General features: G+C 39.6%; 1 protein-coding gene across 1 annotated transcript; it reads right to left on the reverse strand.

The window, feature by feature from the left end:
- Positions 1-1,450: 1,450 nt before the first annotated feature.
- LOC141438594 (uncharacterized) lies at positions 1,451-15,624 on the reverse strand. The gene is made up of 9 exons (XM_074102460.1): positions 15,226-15,624; positions 11,963-12,665; positions 11,351-11,539; positions 10,392-10,509; positions 8,454-8,642; positions 3,120-3,259; positions 2,715-2,721; positions 2,406-2,542; positions 1,451-1,655 (listed from the first exon to the last, which is right to left on the reverse strand). Exons 1-9 carry the CDS (start codon positions 15,434-15,436, stop codon positions 1,451-1,453), a joined length of 1,899 nt encoding a protein of 632 aa, XP_073958561.1. The 5' UTR covers positions 15,437-15,624.
- Between the last annotated feature and the right edge of the window lie 3,028 nt (positions 15,625-18,652).

Here is an 18,652-nt window from a genome sequence, read left to right on the forward strand (position 1 = left end):
GAGAGAGATCTGTTGGTGGGTAGTGAAACTGACTTGATATCATCGTCCAAGCCTATATCGGTGAAATACTTGAGTGTATGACCTGTTGTATGTAGTAGTAACGTTTCCTTATAAACCAGGGATCTTCAAACTTTTTGAATCAAGGGCCACACTGCACCTAATGTAAATTCGTGCGAACCAAGACTTTGGCTGGTCATGGGGGTAATACATTAGTTAAGTATACTTAGGGACTGTTTCACCATTCATTGATTAGTGTTAACTGGCGGTTAGGTGTGATGCCGTCTCTATTTGTTTTGTTCGAATAGACGGATAAGGAACATATAAGGAACGCACTTGGTGTTGATTATGTTCATGAGTGGCTATCTGTGCCTATGACCAATTACCGTCAGGGGCGGGTCTTATAAAAACTAATTACTAGTTACTTGTAGCTTTATAAAGTCGGACCCTATCGCGGGCCGGACCGTGGGCTCTCCCGTTTTCTTTCCGCGGGCCGGACTTGGCTTTGTTTATACTATAAACAAATACCGTTCCAAATTCGAAAAATGACTTTAAGCTCCATATTAATTCTGTGCACTACTACATACAACAGGTCATTTACTTAAGTTTTTTACAAGGTGTTAATTAAATAACTGAAAACCTTTGACACCCCAATAGAAGAGGGCTGTGCTGGGGCACCTGATACGACATGATAGTTACACAAGAACAATAATTGAAGGGAAAACAGAGGGCAGGAGAAGCAAGGGACGACAGAGACGTGCGTTTATGGAAGCCAAAGAGCAGCTGTAATGTCGTATCAGGAGTTCAAAGCATCGGTTGAGAGGCGCACAGAATTACTCCACCGAGAAGAGCTAGGCACCAAGTGTCTCATGGCGGGTTCTGCCTTTTCGCAGAATTATTGTTAGCCAAATGTTTCATTTGCCACTGTTTCATTTCCCAACTCGCAATTTTCTTCGAAACTAAAATTTTTTTGTAAGTGTTGTTTTTCTTATGCTTTCATAGATATAGAACACAGTATGTTAAGTTCCGAAAAAAAATTTTTCGGAGAAAATTCTGAGTTGGCAAATGTAACAGTTTGGCAAATGAAACATTTAGGAAGGGATCCTTTCGACTGCCATAATTTTATAAGTCATAATGTAATGTTTGTCATAGGTAATTATTGTTAGTCATATTTTTTTTATAGAAACCGTACATTTTTTATTATTTTTTAAATGGTCATGCATGCAGTAGAACTCTATAGGTTAGGTTAGATTTGTTTTATAACAATTCTGAAAAATAAATGATTTCAGAGAAAAAAAAGAGTTATTACAAACATTACATTATGACTAACAATTTTCTACCAGTCGATATAGACCTTAAAATTGCTAAAAGTGGCTCCGAAGCGGTAACGTTTCGTGTGCTCTGCCTACCCCATCTGGGCATACAGGCGTGCGTGTGTGCGATATAGACCCATTTAGGAAACGTGAATTGGTGAAAGGGCTATGCCGCATGGACAGGAGATGGAGGGTGAGTACTGACCGACGGCGGCGGTGGTGATGCGGTCCAGCCCGTGTCCCACGTGGTCGGCGTGCGCGCGCGTGCGGTCCTCGAACAGGAACTCGCGCGCCTCGCTGTAGCGCGGCAGGTATTGGAGGTTGCGTAGCTCGTTGATGCCCGTGCTGAAATACAACACAACATTAAACTACTGAAAACTAAAGCGCTCGGTTGCTTTATGCCAGGGTTTCTCAAACTTATCGCTCCACGTTAAAGTTTCTAGATGACAGCGACGTCATTACCATCCCCCGTTTATTAGCACAACGGAAGGAAAAGTTGCAAAAATTATGATCACGCAAGATTTAGGATCGGTATTGTATTTAATTTTGACAAAAAAATAACCACGAGCATTACTACTTTCAACAGTGATTGCCGAAACGGTAATGACGAAAAAAATCGCCGCAAAAACGCTGAATATTTACCCGACTGTTTCATGACCATCATATCAGCCGTAGGACGACGCATATGTATGTAGTCTATGTAGACTCCCACTAGGACTATTGGTGTGTCAAATTTATCATGAATAATTTTTTGGAAAAAAAAAACATTTTTAATACAAGCTTTTTTTGCTGACTGTACTTTTTGTCGACTGAACTTGCATTATCAACCAAACTACATTTGCATACCAACTTTCAAGTCGATGCTATGAAACCATTGAAGAGTTCCGCCCTGCGGAGACGATCCTGGCCGGACTACCAGGATGTCACTACCAGATAATTGTATTGTCACGTAATTTACATGAGTATGCTAAATTTTAAGTCAATCCGTCTACTGGAAGTTGGTCGAGTTTAACTTGCAAGATTTGATTTAACAGACAGACAGATAACAGGACAGGTGAAACTAAATAAAAGCTTGCAAAAACAAAGCCGACTGACCGCCGTTTCTTGATTGGGCTCTTGCCGAGTTCAGCGGTGGGCACGAGCTGCTCGCCCGGCCGGATCCACAGGATGGGCCCGTCGTTGGACTCCTGGGGCTCCATCTCCACCGCCGACATCGGGCCCCACGGCATCGTCTGTTGGGAACGGTTCCTTATTATAACACTGCTTACCACATCTAAGTTATCAAGAATAAAGGCTGGCTATTACTTTGCTTGCTTGTTTATTATACAGATTGCATGCTGCAAACAATATTTGTATGACTTTATAAGTTGAAATGTTTGAAACTAGAAAAACTGTGACATCTACCTTGTACCTACAACATTAATAATATTAACTTGGAAAATCTCTATATAGAGTAAATCGTCAATTACTGGACACCATTCACTAACTGGCCACTTTATACTAAAAATGAACTATGTTTATAGGTGACTAGAAGTAATTTTTGGTGTAAGGTGGCCAGTAAATGACGATTTACATAAAATAAATGGTACATAGCAAGTGATCAATTGTTTCCGCTGTTGCTGTTTAATTTTCTCGCAATCGAAGTGAAATCGCAATGAATCCTCCTTTTTTTGAAGTCGGTTAAAAAAAGTGCCTTTCTTTTGAAAATACACTTCGTGGCAAGTATAGTACAGACACTTTGCATCGTGGATATAGTCTATTGCTGAGTATGTCAACACCGGGTTCTCAATGTGGGAGGCAATGACTTACCAAGTTGAGGAAGGGATTGGCGGCGAGCATGGCCAGCATGTCGGGGAAGTACCCCCCCACCTCCTCGTGCACGGTGCCCACCAGGGAGATCTGGTGCAGCGGGCCCGACCGGAACGTGCCGCTAAGTACGACTGCTGGACCTGGGGGAGGATGAGAATATTGTTGAGTTTTGAACGCAACCTTATTAGATTTTTATGTTGGCTACTCTGTATTCCTTATGTCATGTCTTGCTTTTCTGTTGTTCTGTTCGAAACAATACACGTTTTTTTCTTTCTAAGTTTAGATACTTTTATTTACAATATTTCAACCTAAATATCAACATGGTAGCAGAGCGTGGTTGTCTGGCTACGTTTTAATGTGTTTCCGTGGTTGAAAACGTAAAAAGAAAACTAAGAAGAAAACCGGCGATCGTGTTTTGTCTGTCGACAATTCAAAAATTGTAAAACTAAATTGCATCGATAAATTCGTCGTATTTATGCAAGAATGTCGAACACGGGTCACAATCCGTTCCACATTGATCGACTTATCGGAAGAGATAACTACGCAAGTTGGAAATTTGCGGTACAAGCGTATTTCGAATTGGAAGATTTATGGACATGTGTCACTGGTACGAACAGCGATTCGAAGAAGGAAACCAAGGCGAAGTCTAAGCTTATTCTTTTACTGGACCCAATCAACTACGTACATGTTCAGAATGCAACTACATGTAAAGAAGTTTGGGAGAACTTAGAACAAGCTTTTGATGACAGCGGGTTATACAGAAGAGTTGCATTGTTGCGAGACCTTATCACTACTACGTTGGAATCTTCTCGAAATGTGGATGACTATGTGAATAAATTGATGTTGACTGCTCACAAGCTCAGGAATATCAAGTTCGACATAAACGATGAATGGCTTGGCACACTAATGTTGGCCGGCTTACCGGAGAATTATAAGCCAATGATAATGGGCTTAGAGAGCTCAGGCATCAAGATTAGTGCAGATTGTATTAAAACAAAGCTCCTGCAGGAAGTTCAATGCTCAGAAAGCTCAGCATTCTTCACAAGGAATAAGGCTGGTTCAGGAAATCTCAGAAATAAGAAGATCAGCAGAGGACCTAGATGTTTTAATTGCAACAAACATGGACATTTTGCTAGGGACTGCCCTACTCCGAAGAGCAAAAGTGTTAAGAATGTGGAAGAAAATAAAAGTTTTACTGCGGCTTTTTCAGCTTCTTCTTCATTGAAAATGAATCCCGATCAGTGGTATGTAGACTCAGGTGCATCAATGCATATGACCAACCGAAGGGATTGGATGTATGATGTGACAAGTCCTCCAATACCAAGTGTAACTGTTGCCAGTAAGACACCGCTACCTGTGGAAAGTATGGGAAAGGTCAATTTATTGATTAATGGAGATGAAGAAAGTAAAATACAGGTAAAACAAGTTCTGTTCATACCTAAACTTGCCGCTAACCTCTTGTCAGTTAGTGCCATGGTGAAAAATGGCTGTAAAGTAAATTTTAGAGATAAAGGCTGTGATATTTATAACCATGATGGGAAACTTGTGTGTTCAGCCAAACTAGTTAACAATTTATATTTGTTAAATACTCACAGAGAAGTACTTTCAAACCTGTCTTGTTCAAATAATTTAAATGATGCTGTCCTGTGGCATCGACGCATGGGACATCTTAATTTTTCAGATGTGAACAAGCTGCCAGAGTGTACTGATGGAGTAAGTTTGTCTTCTAGTAACATTAAAGGGCCCATCACATGCACCACCTGCCTCCGAGGAAAGCAAACAAGACTGCCTTTCAATAGTAGTGGTTCGAGAGCATCACAGCCATTGCAACTTATTCACACCGATTTATGTGGACCTATGGAACAAGAATCTCTTGGAGGTATGAAATACTTTATCACTTTTATAGATGATTTTACGAGAACTGTTAAAATTTATTTTTTGAAAAATAAATTGAATGTATTGGAAACTTTCAAAGACTTTAAAAGTAAAGTAGAAAACGAACTGGACAAAAAGATTAAAGTCATTCGTTCTGACAATGGAAAAGAATTCTGTAACAAAGATTTTGAAAGTTTTTTGAGTCAACATGGGATTGAACATCAGACAAGCACTCCATATTCACCACAACAGAATGGGCTCGCCGAGAGAATGAACAGGACCCTGGTGGAAAGAGCTAAATGTATGTTGTTTGATGCTCAACTGCCTAAGCAGCTATGGGCAGAGGCTATTGCGACCTCTGGTTATGTCATTAACAGGTCACCTACAAAGTCACTTGATGGTAAAACACCCATAGAGATGTGGTCTGGAAAGAAACCTAACTTGTCAAATATAAAGATATTTGGTTCCGAGGTCATGACACAAGTACCGAAAGAAAAACGTCGAAAATGGGATTCTAAATCCAGAAAACTAATATTTGTTGGTTATTGTGAATCCACCAAAGGATATAGAATACTGGACCCGGACACCAATAAGATTATAAAAAGTAGAGATGTGGTATTTTTAGAAAATGTGCAAGAATGTGATCATAATATTTACATACCTTATGATCTCAACAGCGATACTGCCATCCAGCTACCAGAAGAAGCCTGCAAAGAAGAATCGGAGAACACCATCGATCATTCTTCGAGTGATGAATATCAGTCCGGTGACAATGATTCAACTGACCTACCAGGAACATCAGCTGATATGAAGCAGACTCCAGCTAATGCAGAGGCATCAACGGATGCAGATACACCTACACGTAAGATAAGTTTACGTCCGCGAAAGGCTATCAACTATGCAGAGCTGGATGAGCATGATGTAAGTTTCTTTTGTCCATTACTTAATTTAACTGATCCTCGAACTCTTGATGAGGCTCTGTCATCTCCTGATGCAGACCAATGGAAAAAGGCAATGCAAGAGGAATATGATTCCTTAATTGAAAACAAAACTTGGTCATTAGTAGATTTGCCACCAGGTAAAAGAGTTCTGCCTTGTAAATGGGTCTTTAAAACGAAAACGAACGAAAAAGGGGAAATTACTCGTTTTAAAGCGAGATTGGTAATTAAAGGTTATGCGCAAAGAAAAGGTACTGATTATGATGAGGTATATGCACCGGTCGTGAGGTATACGTCAGTCCGTTATTTAATTGCACTGGCTGCTAAATATGACTTAGATATGGTTCAGATGGATGCTGTATGTGCATTTCTTCAGGGTGATATAGACACTGAAATTTATATGTCACAGCCAGAGCGGTATGAACAAAATGCACAAGTATGTTGTCTCCATAAATCAATCTATGGGCTCAAGCAAGCTAGCCGGCAATGGAACCTGAAACTGAATAATACTTTACTTAAGATTGGATTGGAAAGATCGAAGGTTGATCCCTGTATTTATTATCAAATAAGTAAATCAACAATGATATTCATTGCTGTATGGGTAGATGATTTCTTGATATTTACAAATAATAAAAATACCACAGAAAGAATTAAAGAAAGATTAAAAGAAGAATTCAGGATGAAAGACTTGGGTGAATTGAGGCATTGTATTGGAATGAATATTCATAGAAATCGTGAGACAGGGGTAATTATGATGGACCAAGAGAAATATATTAACTCAGTTCTGGAGCGTTTTGGAATGACTGAATGCAAACCTGTACGCACTCCCATAGAAGTTAATGCAAAATTTGATAAAAGTACTGAAGGAGCAGATAGTAAAATCCCATACAGAGAAGCGGTGGGTTGTCTTATTTATCTGGCACATGTTACACGACCTGATATTGCCTTTGCAGTGAGCAAGCTGAGTCAATTCTGCAATATTTCAGGAAATGAACACTGGCTTGGAGTCAAAAGGGTCATGAGATACCTTCAGGGGACTAAGAACTTAAAACTATGCTATGTCAAAGATGACTCACAAGAAATAATTGGTTACTGTGATGCAGACTGGGCCAGTGACCCATTAGACAGAAGGTCATGCACAGGGTACACATTTTTGTTTCAGAATGGTAGCATATCCTGGAATACATGTAAACAACAAACCGTGGCGCTCAGTACGGCAGAAGCCGAGTACATGGCGATGGCGTCAGCGACACAGGAGGCTTTGTGGATTCAGCAACTACAGGATGAACTCAGTCAAGGCGTTGACAGCGCATTACCTATCTATTCTGATAACCAGAGTGCGATAAAACTGGCATCAACAGATTGTTATAAACCAAAAACAAAACATATAGATATACGTTTGCATTTTCTTAGAGAAAATATTGCGAAGGGTAAAGTTAAGTTTTTATTTGTTAATGGTTCTGATATGGTAGCCGATAACTTAACTAAAGGTACTACACTTGTGAAGCATTTGTACTGTATTAGTAAAATGGGTTTGCGTTCTGTAGGGAGTGTTGAGTTTTGAACGCAACCTTATTAGATTTTTATGTTGGCTACTCTGTATTCCTTATGTCATGTCTTGCTTTTCTGTTGTTCTGTTCGAAACAATACACGTTTTTTTTCCTTTCTAAGTTTAGATACTTTTATTTACAATATTTCAACCTAAAATATCAACAAATATTACTACTTTCACGATTGAATCAAACTGCGCTTCAACCGGAGATGTGCAAGAATATGTTTTTCATAAACCAATGGGACCAAACAATTTGACTAAAAAGTTAATTATTATCAAGTAGTTCATACCAATGAACTGAGCCGTCTGTCAAAGTTTACGAAAAACAAACCGGTCAAGAGCGTGTCGGACACGCCCAAGACAGGGTTCCGCAGCCATTACGAAAAAAATCAAGTAATATTATGTGCGTTATAACATAATTAAAACACTTACTACAGTCTTAAAATCTATTACCAGAAAAAGAGCGTATCTTTACGGCACTTAGGTCCTTTTGTTGAGAAGCACAGTTTTTCGGCAATAACTCAAAAACGGTATATCCGATCATGTTGAAACCAATTGTTAGAAACCAAGTTTCGTTCCATATTTTTTGGACAAACGGTTATAAGATAGAGGGGGGGGGGGGGACACAATTTTTGCTACTTTGGGAGCGATTATTTTCGGAAATCTTCACTTAATCAAAAAAGTTTATGAGAAACCTTATATTTTCAAAAGAGCTGTCGAACTATGTGCCACAAGTTGATGCGAGTTAAAAAAAAGTAATTTAACTACAAAACTAAATAGCGGCTTTGACAAGACATCTGTACTCCAAATTTCATTGATATACATCTTGTAGTTTTCGAGTAAAATGCCTGTGTGACATACGGACGGACAGACAGACAGACGGACTTGACGAAACTATAAGGGTTCCGTTTTTGCCATTTTGGCTCCGGAGCCCTAAAGACTGTGTAAAATAAAGCATTCAAGACCGACCTGCTGGTAATACCGGCTGATGGTGGTAGTCTCTATGTCCGAGGCCCTTGCCAGCACGCCCGCCTTGACTGTTAGCGCGGGCTGCGTCTCGGCGAGGTATTGAAGCAGGCACGGGAAGGCGCCGGCGGCTCCGCGGACAACGCCGCACACGAAATGCGCCCAGCCCTCGCTGTCCTCCGAGAACACCAGCTGTAGGTGGAGTAACATGTAGTGTAAGATTTTTCATCTCTCCTGTTCGGAAAGTTCAATTTTCATGGGTAGATAGCTGGGTGGAAAATTGCGTTTTCATCACACTTGCTCGTAAACAATGTCGTAACATGCAGGCTACCTTGATTGCAACCCCCCAAATAAAACCCTCGACCTTAATGTGCTTGTCATGAAACCCGTGGTCGGTAAATGAGTCATTGCACGTACTAATTTCATGTCATGAAGCCCAAGGTCGGTAAATGAGTCGGTGCCCGTACTGATGGTGCTGCTGCAGGACCACATGGACACATGCACACGCACGTTGCGGGCGCATGCCGACTGCCGAGGGAGGGGGAGGGCGACGCTGCCAAGAGCACAGCCTAAGGTGTCGCCAATATTTGGAACAATTATATTTTTTCTTCAACAAATATAAAATTTTACACGGGCGGTACTAGAATTACGAACATCGACTCATTAAAGCCCGAAGTCGACTTTCGTTCGTAATTCCTTATTTACCGCCCTTAAGACACAATGTACTATTTCATCTCTAGGGTGGAAAGTATTTTATTTTTTATTTTTCGATTAGCCACGGAGTCGAAGATAATTGAGTTACGTCAATGACAATTTTTCACGTTTCGGCATGGCCATCTAGATACACGTCGTGACCAAGGAGCTTATATACAACACTGGAGGTTGAACGCAGAACATCCGATTGAAACAAGAAATTTGATCTTTATTACGTCACGAACATATTCCATCTCTTTCTTTAGTTAGCTTAAGAAAGAGATGGAATATATAAATAAGTAATAATGGTCAAACTTCTTCGTTCGGCGTTCAACCTCCAGTTTTGTATATAAGCTCCTTGGTCGTGACCAACTCGATTTTTTTTTTATAGTCGGCCGTGGCAAGTGGCTAGGTCGAAAAAGTACCGTTGGAGGTTGGATATAAGTAAATTCAATTTATTATTATTCTAATTTTTTGTAGTATTTTACTTTTCTCACAGTCGAAATGAAAAGTAGAGTGTCTAACTCGGGTGAAATTACCCATTTCCCCTCGAACTATTGGCGCTAATATCTCGGATGGAATGGGTCACTTTCCACCCTTGGTTATCAATCTACTATTAATGATTCACGGTTGACTAATGAAATGTGGAAACGATGGATTGGAAAGGAAAGCATGAATAACATGATTTAATGTAATACCAACGAGAAGAGATAAATTATATCGTGAGACAGAAAGGGAGCGAAATATTAATAATGACGTATCAGACAATCACAGTTATTTTTCTGTTCCGTATTTACAACACGCGCAATGAGGGCTATCGTTTTTTGTCTTTCTAGATGGCGCCACTGTTGCGTGAGGTTTTTAAGTGTGGCTTTCAAAGTCTTTTAATACAATCTTAAAACCATACCATAAAAATATCGAGCAACCACAGTCTTGCGTAGTCCCGTTTTGTTCGGAAAAAAGGGAGGACAAAAGTTTTCGAAAAACAAAACTTGTCTCAGAACAGACATTCATTGCCCCTTATCGCAATGCAATTGGCAATTATGCCATAATTCATTTCAGGAAATGCAAAATGTTCACAAAAATATTATAATTATAAATAAACCCGCGTAGCTCACCCACAAACTATGAGATTTGATATTTCGGAGACCTCACGCTACACTAGCGCCTCTAGCGGCGAATTCATACGCGATAGCCCTCACTCCCCACACCGCAGTCTTAAGCGCTCGGTTGTTTTTAGTGACTTACCTTGAGGAACTCCTTAGCCAGTGCCTCCTGCTGGGTGGCGCTGAGCATGTCCACGTCCCGCTGGTTCAGATAAACCACGCTGGCACCGCCGTTCGGGTGCGTCTCCACCCGCATTAACCTGATGAATAAAAAATTACATTTACAAACGTGGCACTGGGATGATGACACCTATTTCCTATTGTGTCGTCCGTGTGTATGTTTTGTTTTAAGTTTTTAAATGGGTCTTACTGAAAAACCAGCGTTACAGCTTGCCCACTTCATACTATTTTTTCCTTTAATATAATAAGATTAAGTAAGATTAAGATTGATTTATTTGCCAAAATGAACAATACAGGATAGGCACACAGAATACAAATAAACAATAAACTAATAAAAAATGCGTTTGCCAGTCCCTTGCACTGTGTGGCAAAAGGAACAGGCTCAGCTTATGCTGCGCTTGCTCAGAAGCTGCCAGCGCTGGTTTTCAGCCTGCCCCCGTTGACTCAGGCCTCCCCTAATATTATCCCTCTAATATTATGAGAAAGTTTGCAAGTCTGTTTGTTTGTTAGTTACGCATAAATTGCTGAACCGATTATTAGATAAAAGATAGTTTGAGTCCCGGGGGAGGACATAGGATAGTTTTAAACGCGGAAAATTGCGATAGACAAATTCTACGCGGAGAGTCGCTGGCAACAGGCTAGTAGGTTATAAGAATAACTTTTACTAACACTTTTTTTTTTATTACCCTACTGCTCGAAGGAGGGTTACGTTTTTTCGAGCGTATGTAAATATGTATGTATATACATTTATTATTGAATCGGTTAGAGAAACTGACTACGAAGCTTGAGGCTCCGGGTTCGATTCCCGGCCGGGGCAGATATTTGTATGAATAATATGAATGTTTGTTCTCGGATCTTGGATGTTAAAGCTAAATATATTTTTTTAAAGTTGGTAGTCAAAGACAGCATGTTGTGTTTTACCTGTGATACTTGAGCTCGCGCACAGTGGGCGTGTCAGCAAGCGGCCCCCAGGGCGCGGGCGGCGGCGCGGGCGCGGGGGCGCGGTCCCGCCGGCACTGCACGCCGATGGAACAGCGTTTGATGCGCGCGCGCCGCCGGCAGTGGTGGCACGACGATGATGATGATGACGAGTGACGGGAGTGGGACGATCTGGAAGCAGGGTTCTCTGTTAAACATATGTCCCAAATGAATTGGCCCAAAGCCGATCAAATAACCCTTTTGACGCAATGTCAGATTTTTAAAACGCCAGTTTGTCAAAATGTCTAATTCTCAAAATGTCAGATATCAAATTTTATGCGTTCCTGAGAAATGTGTCTTACAGACACTTTCGCATTAGCACTGCTCATACTATTATGTTCATACATAATGCACACAGAATAGAGTTCACTCAACGCCAAATTGCATAATAAAGTACAAGCAAATAATATAGTGAATTTCCTTATCAAATCTTAACTTACTTTGTTATGCAACTGGCACTGATTGTGGAAAGGGATTATTTTATTTTAATGTTTTTGTTCTCCAGTTTGACTTCTATTTTTGGCTGCTGACTTAAAAAAAAAACAATAAACTCACCTTTCCCTGTTCTCTCTGTCTTTTTCCTTCTCCTTCTCCACTTTAACCACATCATTCTCCACTTTGACATCATTCTCCACTTTCACATTACTGTCCATTTTATACTTAACATCCATTTTGTCCATACCAACACTTCGGCCAATCGACGCGAATATCTGAGGCCCAGTAGCTCTCTCTTCCTTAACTTTAAAAGGCAGCTCCAAGTTCCCATAGCAAGGCAGGACCCTTCTAGGTGTCGGCTGGAACCTTATAGCTTTCATAGTTAAGCTGTAATGCATAGCTGGCAGTCTCACAGAAGATTCCAGAAGGACATTCTGTCTCGTCACTCTCGGATACTTGTATTTAAACATGGAGTTTTGGAAGTGGGCATTGATGATACGGAGTTGCCGAGACACTGAGCTGAATACTTTGCGTGTGACATCATCGTTTGGGATTGCCTTGTTCAACTGTGTTTGCTTCCATGAGGCATTGAGACCACAAGTTTGATGGAGGGCTGATAGACTGAAGTCTGCGTCTGTTATGTTGAAGAGCAGAGGGTTTCGCACTTGTGGTGGTTCCTGGATCACATTCAGAGTGAGGCTGGCGGCATCGCCGTACCCTCCGGAGTCGAAAACTGGCCAGAACTTGGATAGTTTGGCTGGTTTCACGCTGTCGCTCCATAAGCAAAGCTCTCTGGAGTCGTCGCTGCGTTTGCGCTTTTTACCTGGAATAAGAAAAGTAACTGTATAGCAACATTTTCAGTCACATTTCACACTGAGACTAGAAGAGAAGTCTAACCAGTGGCGGTAGGTAGGGACCTAATGTTACCCTAGCTCTACATTGCTCGCGAAATTGAACGAGGTTAAGGTGCGGACACATGCAAGTCGCTCGACGCTCGTTTCCAGCGATAAATCTGGTCACGTGACCCTATTTGGAATTTCCCGCTACTCAAAAGAGCAGCGTCAAGTCGCCGCGTCGCACAGCAGCGTCAAGATGGCTTGCAGGAATGATCTTGGTCTTGGAAGCTGACCTCCTTTAGTGGCAGTGGTACAAATAAAAGAAATAGGAGTGAATGAAAAAAAAAACACTTTTTTCCGAAATTGTGAGGTTTTTTTTTTCAGCGATAAAGCTCAACATTTTCAGCTTTATCGCTATATTTCATGTTACCAGATTTGTCGCTGGAATCGAGCGTCGAGAGACTGCATGTGGCCGCGCCCGTCGGTACTCGGTCGGTCAACATTCTCGAGTACTTCATCGAGAGCTTCGCGAGTAGTGTGGAGCTAGGGTTAGAGAGTGGGCGGTTGGGCAGCACCACTCTCTATTGCCAACTAAGAGCCCTTAACTCCAGCACAGTGGTGTAGAAGGCAAGCAGATACCGCCACACTATTAGCCAATATGGTGGAATCATCTTTTTAAGTTCAATAGAGAAATCTTGCTAAATTGAAACACATGGCTATATATTATGTATGTATGTATGTATGTAAACTAGAGATGCAACGGATATCTGGCCAGTATCCGGTATCTGGCCACTATTTTACTATTCGGCCGAATACCGGATCATCATCCCAGCCTATATACGTCCCACTGCTGGGCACAGGCCTCCTTTCAGAACAAGAGGGCTTGGGCCATAGTTCCCACGCGGGCCCAGTGCGGAATGGGAACTTCGTACGCACCATTGAATCGCTTCGCAGGTTTGTGCAGGTTTCCTCACGATGTTTTCCTTCACCGCAAAGCTCGTGGTAAATTTCAAATGTAATTCCGCACATGAATTTCGAAAAACTCAGAGGTGCGAGCCGGGGTTCGAACCCATGACCCTCTGCTGAGAGGCGATAGGTCAAACCACTAGGTCACCACTCAGTATTTCAAACACAAATGGAATAAAAATACCTACATGTACATTTATTACCGGTATTTATTATGTTTTTACTATAGAAAATAACACAATATAAAATAGTTTCTTTAAAAACATGTGCAAATTTTATTGTTAAGTTTCAAATGGTAAAATAAACCCCATGGGATGTCCCTGTATTTCTTTTTATGCAAGTTATATTTTTTCTTGAATTTTCTACTGTAACATGTTACAGTAGAATATGTAGTTTCTTTGTTATTATTTACTTTAATTTTTACAAAATGTATATAATGCAAAATGTTTATTCTGGAAGGTGACCACAAAAGGCTCCTTTGCATGTCACTTTTTTTTTAAACTACCAGTGTAATCGAAAAGACCATCATTGCTAAGAATGCACCACTAGAAATTGGACCACATTATAGCTATAAGAGAATGCAGACTGGAGTATTTTTAACATTAAACCTCTACATATTTCTCATAAAAAGGGCATCAAGAGATAAGAAAGATAGATAAGGAAGTATTTGATAAATATTATTTTTTTTTCTTCAGGAGGTATGGAAACTTAAAATATAGTTTGATTACTAACTATCTCACAGTTATTTGCACTCTTTTCACACATATATCTGCCCCGATGTAGGTATCCTAAAGCTTTTATATTTTATTATATTTATTTATTTATAATTTCACAAATTTATGTCTAATTTAGTGACTAATCACTACAACTATAGGCAAACAGTTCATCACTCTGATTTTATGGTGATTTTAACAATTGTGACCACCAATTATTGGGTAATATTGGATAAGTACATATATTAAAAGGGGATCAAAATTATTATCAAAATTGGAAAATCATAAATAGTTACTCGCCACTGCGGTGTGCGGGGCATCCCAAGGGTTAAAACAAAATAGCCATAATAATAAGTGAATAGCTGTGTAATGCAGCAGAGATAGGATTCAAACATTATGATAGCACAAAAATCAATTATAGCTTTTGTTAACAGAAATTATACTAAAAATATACAGCAAAGACACTTTATAAATGTTTGTGAATTAGAAAGGAGTTTTAAATATAATATTCAAAGCAAATTAATTCATCGTAAATCACAAGCTGAAAGTAGAAAGTCGTCGTACAAAGCAAGGTCAGACAATTGATGCAATATCACGAATTCTATAGTAAATGCTTACTGTGAACAGGTAAACTCCACCTAACCTTGTAATGCACGTAAAATCGTAAAGAAAAAAACATTCTAAATACGGTAAAATGTTTATAAACAGTAATGACCTCTGTTCATGATGTTACTTAACTAACTGATAGGTTACAAGTTTTCCCACCAAAATAATTAACAAAAACATGCACATAAATCGAGGTGGATGCACTGTTAGTCATTTTAGAGCAGATTGAGAGTGCACTTGGCAAGTCTAGGGCATAGATTACCTTTAGGTTCAAATGGTGAGCCTTGCTTCAAAGTGGTTGACATAGTTGGATCGTATCCCAGTTTCGAAAGTTTTCGGTAGTCGTGCGTCACACGACGACGTTTAGCGGCTTCGCCGGCGTCCGCCTCGCTGTTAGCACCACAGTAATCGTCGGCAAAATCGCAATTTTCACTAACTTTTACATGGGAATCCAGCGGGCCATTGGACGCCATTGTTTAGGAACAAACGCTGATATCAACAAAACATACACCAGTTTCGTCACTTAAATAACCATGCTACTAACAAATGACACATTGGCGACGTGGATAGAGTTAATAATCACACAGAACGGCGAGAAACACATTGATTTCGTGTAAAAAACAACTTGCGACGCCATTTACTGCTAACTCACACTTTTTTTGTGGAGTTTTTCAATACGTACAAAATGTCGTATACCGTCCGAGGCACTGGCACCACACTATACAGCCATGAAGTATTTTTTTTTTTTAATATTTAGTTATAAAACAAAAAACTTTATAAAGCACAATCATCATTTTAAAATTAATTTTTATATCATTTGTCCATAATTTATTTAAAATAAGGACTATAAGTTAACGCTTAACGGTACATTGCGCCATCTGTTGAAATTTTACAATACCAACACACGGAATGTCATGCCACAACAATACAATTTCCAAGCTTGGTATTTCGTTATAATACCAATAGGTGGCGCTAACAGTCTAAGCTAGCTCGAGTTGCTATTTATAAAGTTTCTGGTTTGATGATTGTTATCCATGTATTTAGTTATTAAAATACCGTAATTGATTATTACATTGCAGGCAGTGAACAACAGATATGATCGCAGTTAGTAACTTTACGTTTCTACTTATTAAGACATTTAGTAAATGCGAAGACCTAGTATTATTACAGTATTACAAAACAGTGTCAAAATTTTCAAAAAAAAAACTCACTCATGCTCGTAATATTAGTGTTTATGCTGGATCTACTTAGGCGACATAAAATGACTTTTTATGCTCTGTGCATAATTGCATAAAGTATAAAATCTTCGTCTCAGACTAAGGTAATCAATCAGGTGTAAACAGCCGCAAACAAAGTTTGTACTTATTTTTTTAATAATTTTTAATTTATATAAAACTAAAAATTAACCAAATCAATCATTAAAAATTAAAAAATATATAATTATATAATAAAAGGTACATATAGTAAGTGAACAATTGTTTCCACTGTCGAACATCGAAGTGAAAAGTAGTGTAGAACTCGAGCATTATCCCCCTCGACGTGTCTATCCGCCCCCGCCGTACCGGCTCGGGTGGCTATATGAACGTCTCGTGTAAAATGGCTCGTTTTATGCTCCTGTTGTATTAATCTACTATTTATCCCTTCCGTTTTTAGCCTACCGTGAAGTCGCCAAGCGGTCACAGCGGAAGACCAGCGTTGGCCTACACCACAGTATACCATTTGTCTGAGCGGCCAACACTACGCTGGGCTGGGACCGCTTCGCGATTTCACAAAAACTTATTTTATTTTTTATTATTTATTTAAATTGTATTACTAATGTATTTATGTGAAACGACCACCGAATTTGGCGAAACTTAGAAAAAACACGTCGGAATTATTTTATCCGTTTAGGAGCTACGATGTCATACACGGATGGTGTTACACGGTGTCAACACAGATAAAAACCAGTCTCGGAATGATAAACGCTGGAAAATCCATACTTAAGCTAATAAAAATAATATGTTTGTTAGGAACACTCAAACTTGTCGGACGTGCTAAATAGTGAAAATAAAATTGCAATTCATATGCGAATCTGCGTATTGATAAATAAATACATTGTATATGTACATATTTACACGTAGGTTGTATTTTATCGATTGCTGTGTTCATTAGTAATACTAATGTGTATACAGTAAATAAATTTGGCCGCGCAGTCCTCCATCCACTGCGAGGAAAATGGAAGGATATTTTTATTCGACATAAGGCAGTTGTCTCACCGCCGGCGAGGAAACGATTGTGGCTATCGACTATTTTCTCGCTCAAGAAACGAACAAAAGATATACCTAAGATCCTGTGTAAGTAAAAGAGACATATATATATTAATAGTTGATCGCTAGCGGTTCACACTGCCGGCGAGAACTCGCTCTTACATCTTTTGTCGCAGCGACAAGAGCTATAAAACTCGCTGAGCTATGAAACTAGCTCAGCGATACTCGCTCAGCGCTATTAGCTTGGCGGCCGCCCGGCTTGAGCGAGTGGAGGAGTATCGCCCGTCGTGCTCGAACACTCGCTTTTCACTGCTCGCCCACTCGTTTCTAGTTACTCGCTCTGCTCGCTCCTCGCTCATCGTCGGCGGTGGGATAAGTGCCTTACTACCTTGTTTACCTACTAACTTAGTACGATCAAGGACTCTTCGACAAGGACTTTGTTGTTTTTTTTAATATGGATCTGTCCGTAAGGAAACCGCCATGACAACGTCAGTTCTCTTTATGTTTTGTCTCCATGACAGATCATGACCAAAGAGTAAATAACTATAGAAATCATGACATATTTATGAGTAACAAAATAAATTATATTTACATCGACAGTAGCGATAAGGTAACGAATAGAGCTATATTTCCAAGAAAATATTGAAATAATATGATATTACGGCATCCTACGGACAAAAAACATAAACCATAAACATACCTATGGTATGTGCTAGTGGGTGTACTGCCTTTTCGGAAAAATATGTTTAGCCAAATTTCACTTAGCAACCAATCTTTCGCCGAAGTTTCATTTGGCAAACCAATCGTTGGCATAACTTTACTTCGCATTTTTCTTATTTCGCAACATTTTTATACTTATTGCAAAATTTTACTTCATCACACTTTTATGTGGCAATAATGATACAAATACAATACAAAAAAATATTCTTTATTGCACACCATAAAGCAGTAAAAAAAACTTATAATATAAACACTTAGGTTTATTCTTTAGATTTTTTTTTAGATTTTAGAATGATGTAGCAAATGATTGGCTTAGGCAAAGAGTGGGCCAAATTTTGTGCCGCTGAGTATATATTATCAGTGACGCTTAGCAGTTAGTTATTAATAAGATATACCTATGCAAATTAAACAAAACTCATACTTTTTTTAAAGAATGCGTTCACCCTGCCAGCAAATGAATAGGCGTCGTAATCCACGTACTCAGTCGTAATCGTCTCTCAGCAGACCATTGCGTACTTATAATATCCTAATAGCTGCAAGACTACACTCAATCGTATATTACGTAACCGTCGATTCATAAACTTATAGTAGGAGATACAGTAATAGAAATATACATCCTCACCTGTTATTAGCTTGTGATAAAAGTTTATATCTACGCTTAGATGAATGATTGGTCTCGCGCGCTCGCTCGACTAGATACCGCCGGCGTACTTGTCAAATGCG

The sequence above is a fragment of the Choristoneura fumiferana genome, chromosome 19 (assembly GCF_025370935.1).
Source record: "Choristoneura fumiferana chromosome 19, NRCan_CFum_1, whole genome shotgun sequence".
In the NCBI taxonomy this organism is placed as follows: domain Eukaryota; kingdom Metazoa; phylum Arthropoda; class Insecta; order Lepidoptera; family Tortricidae; genus Choristoneura; species Choristoneura fumiferana.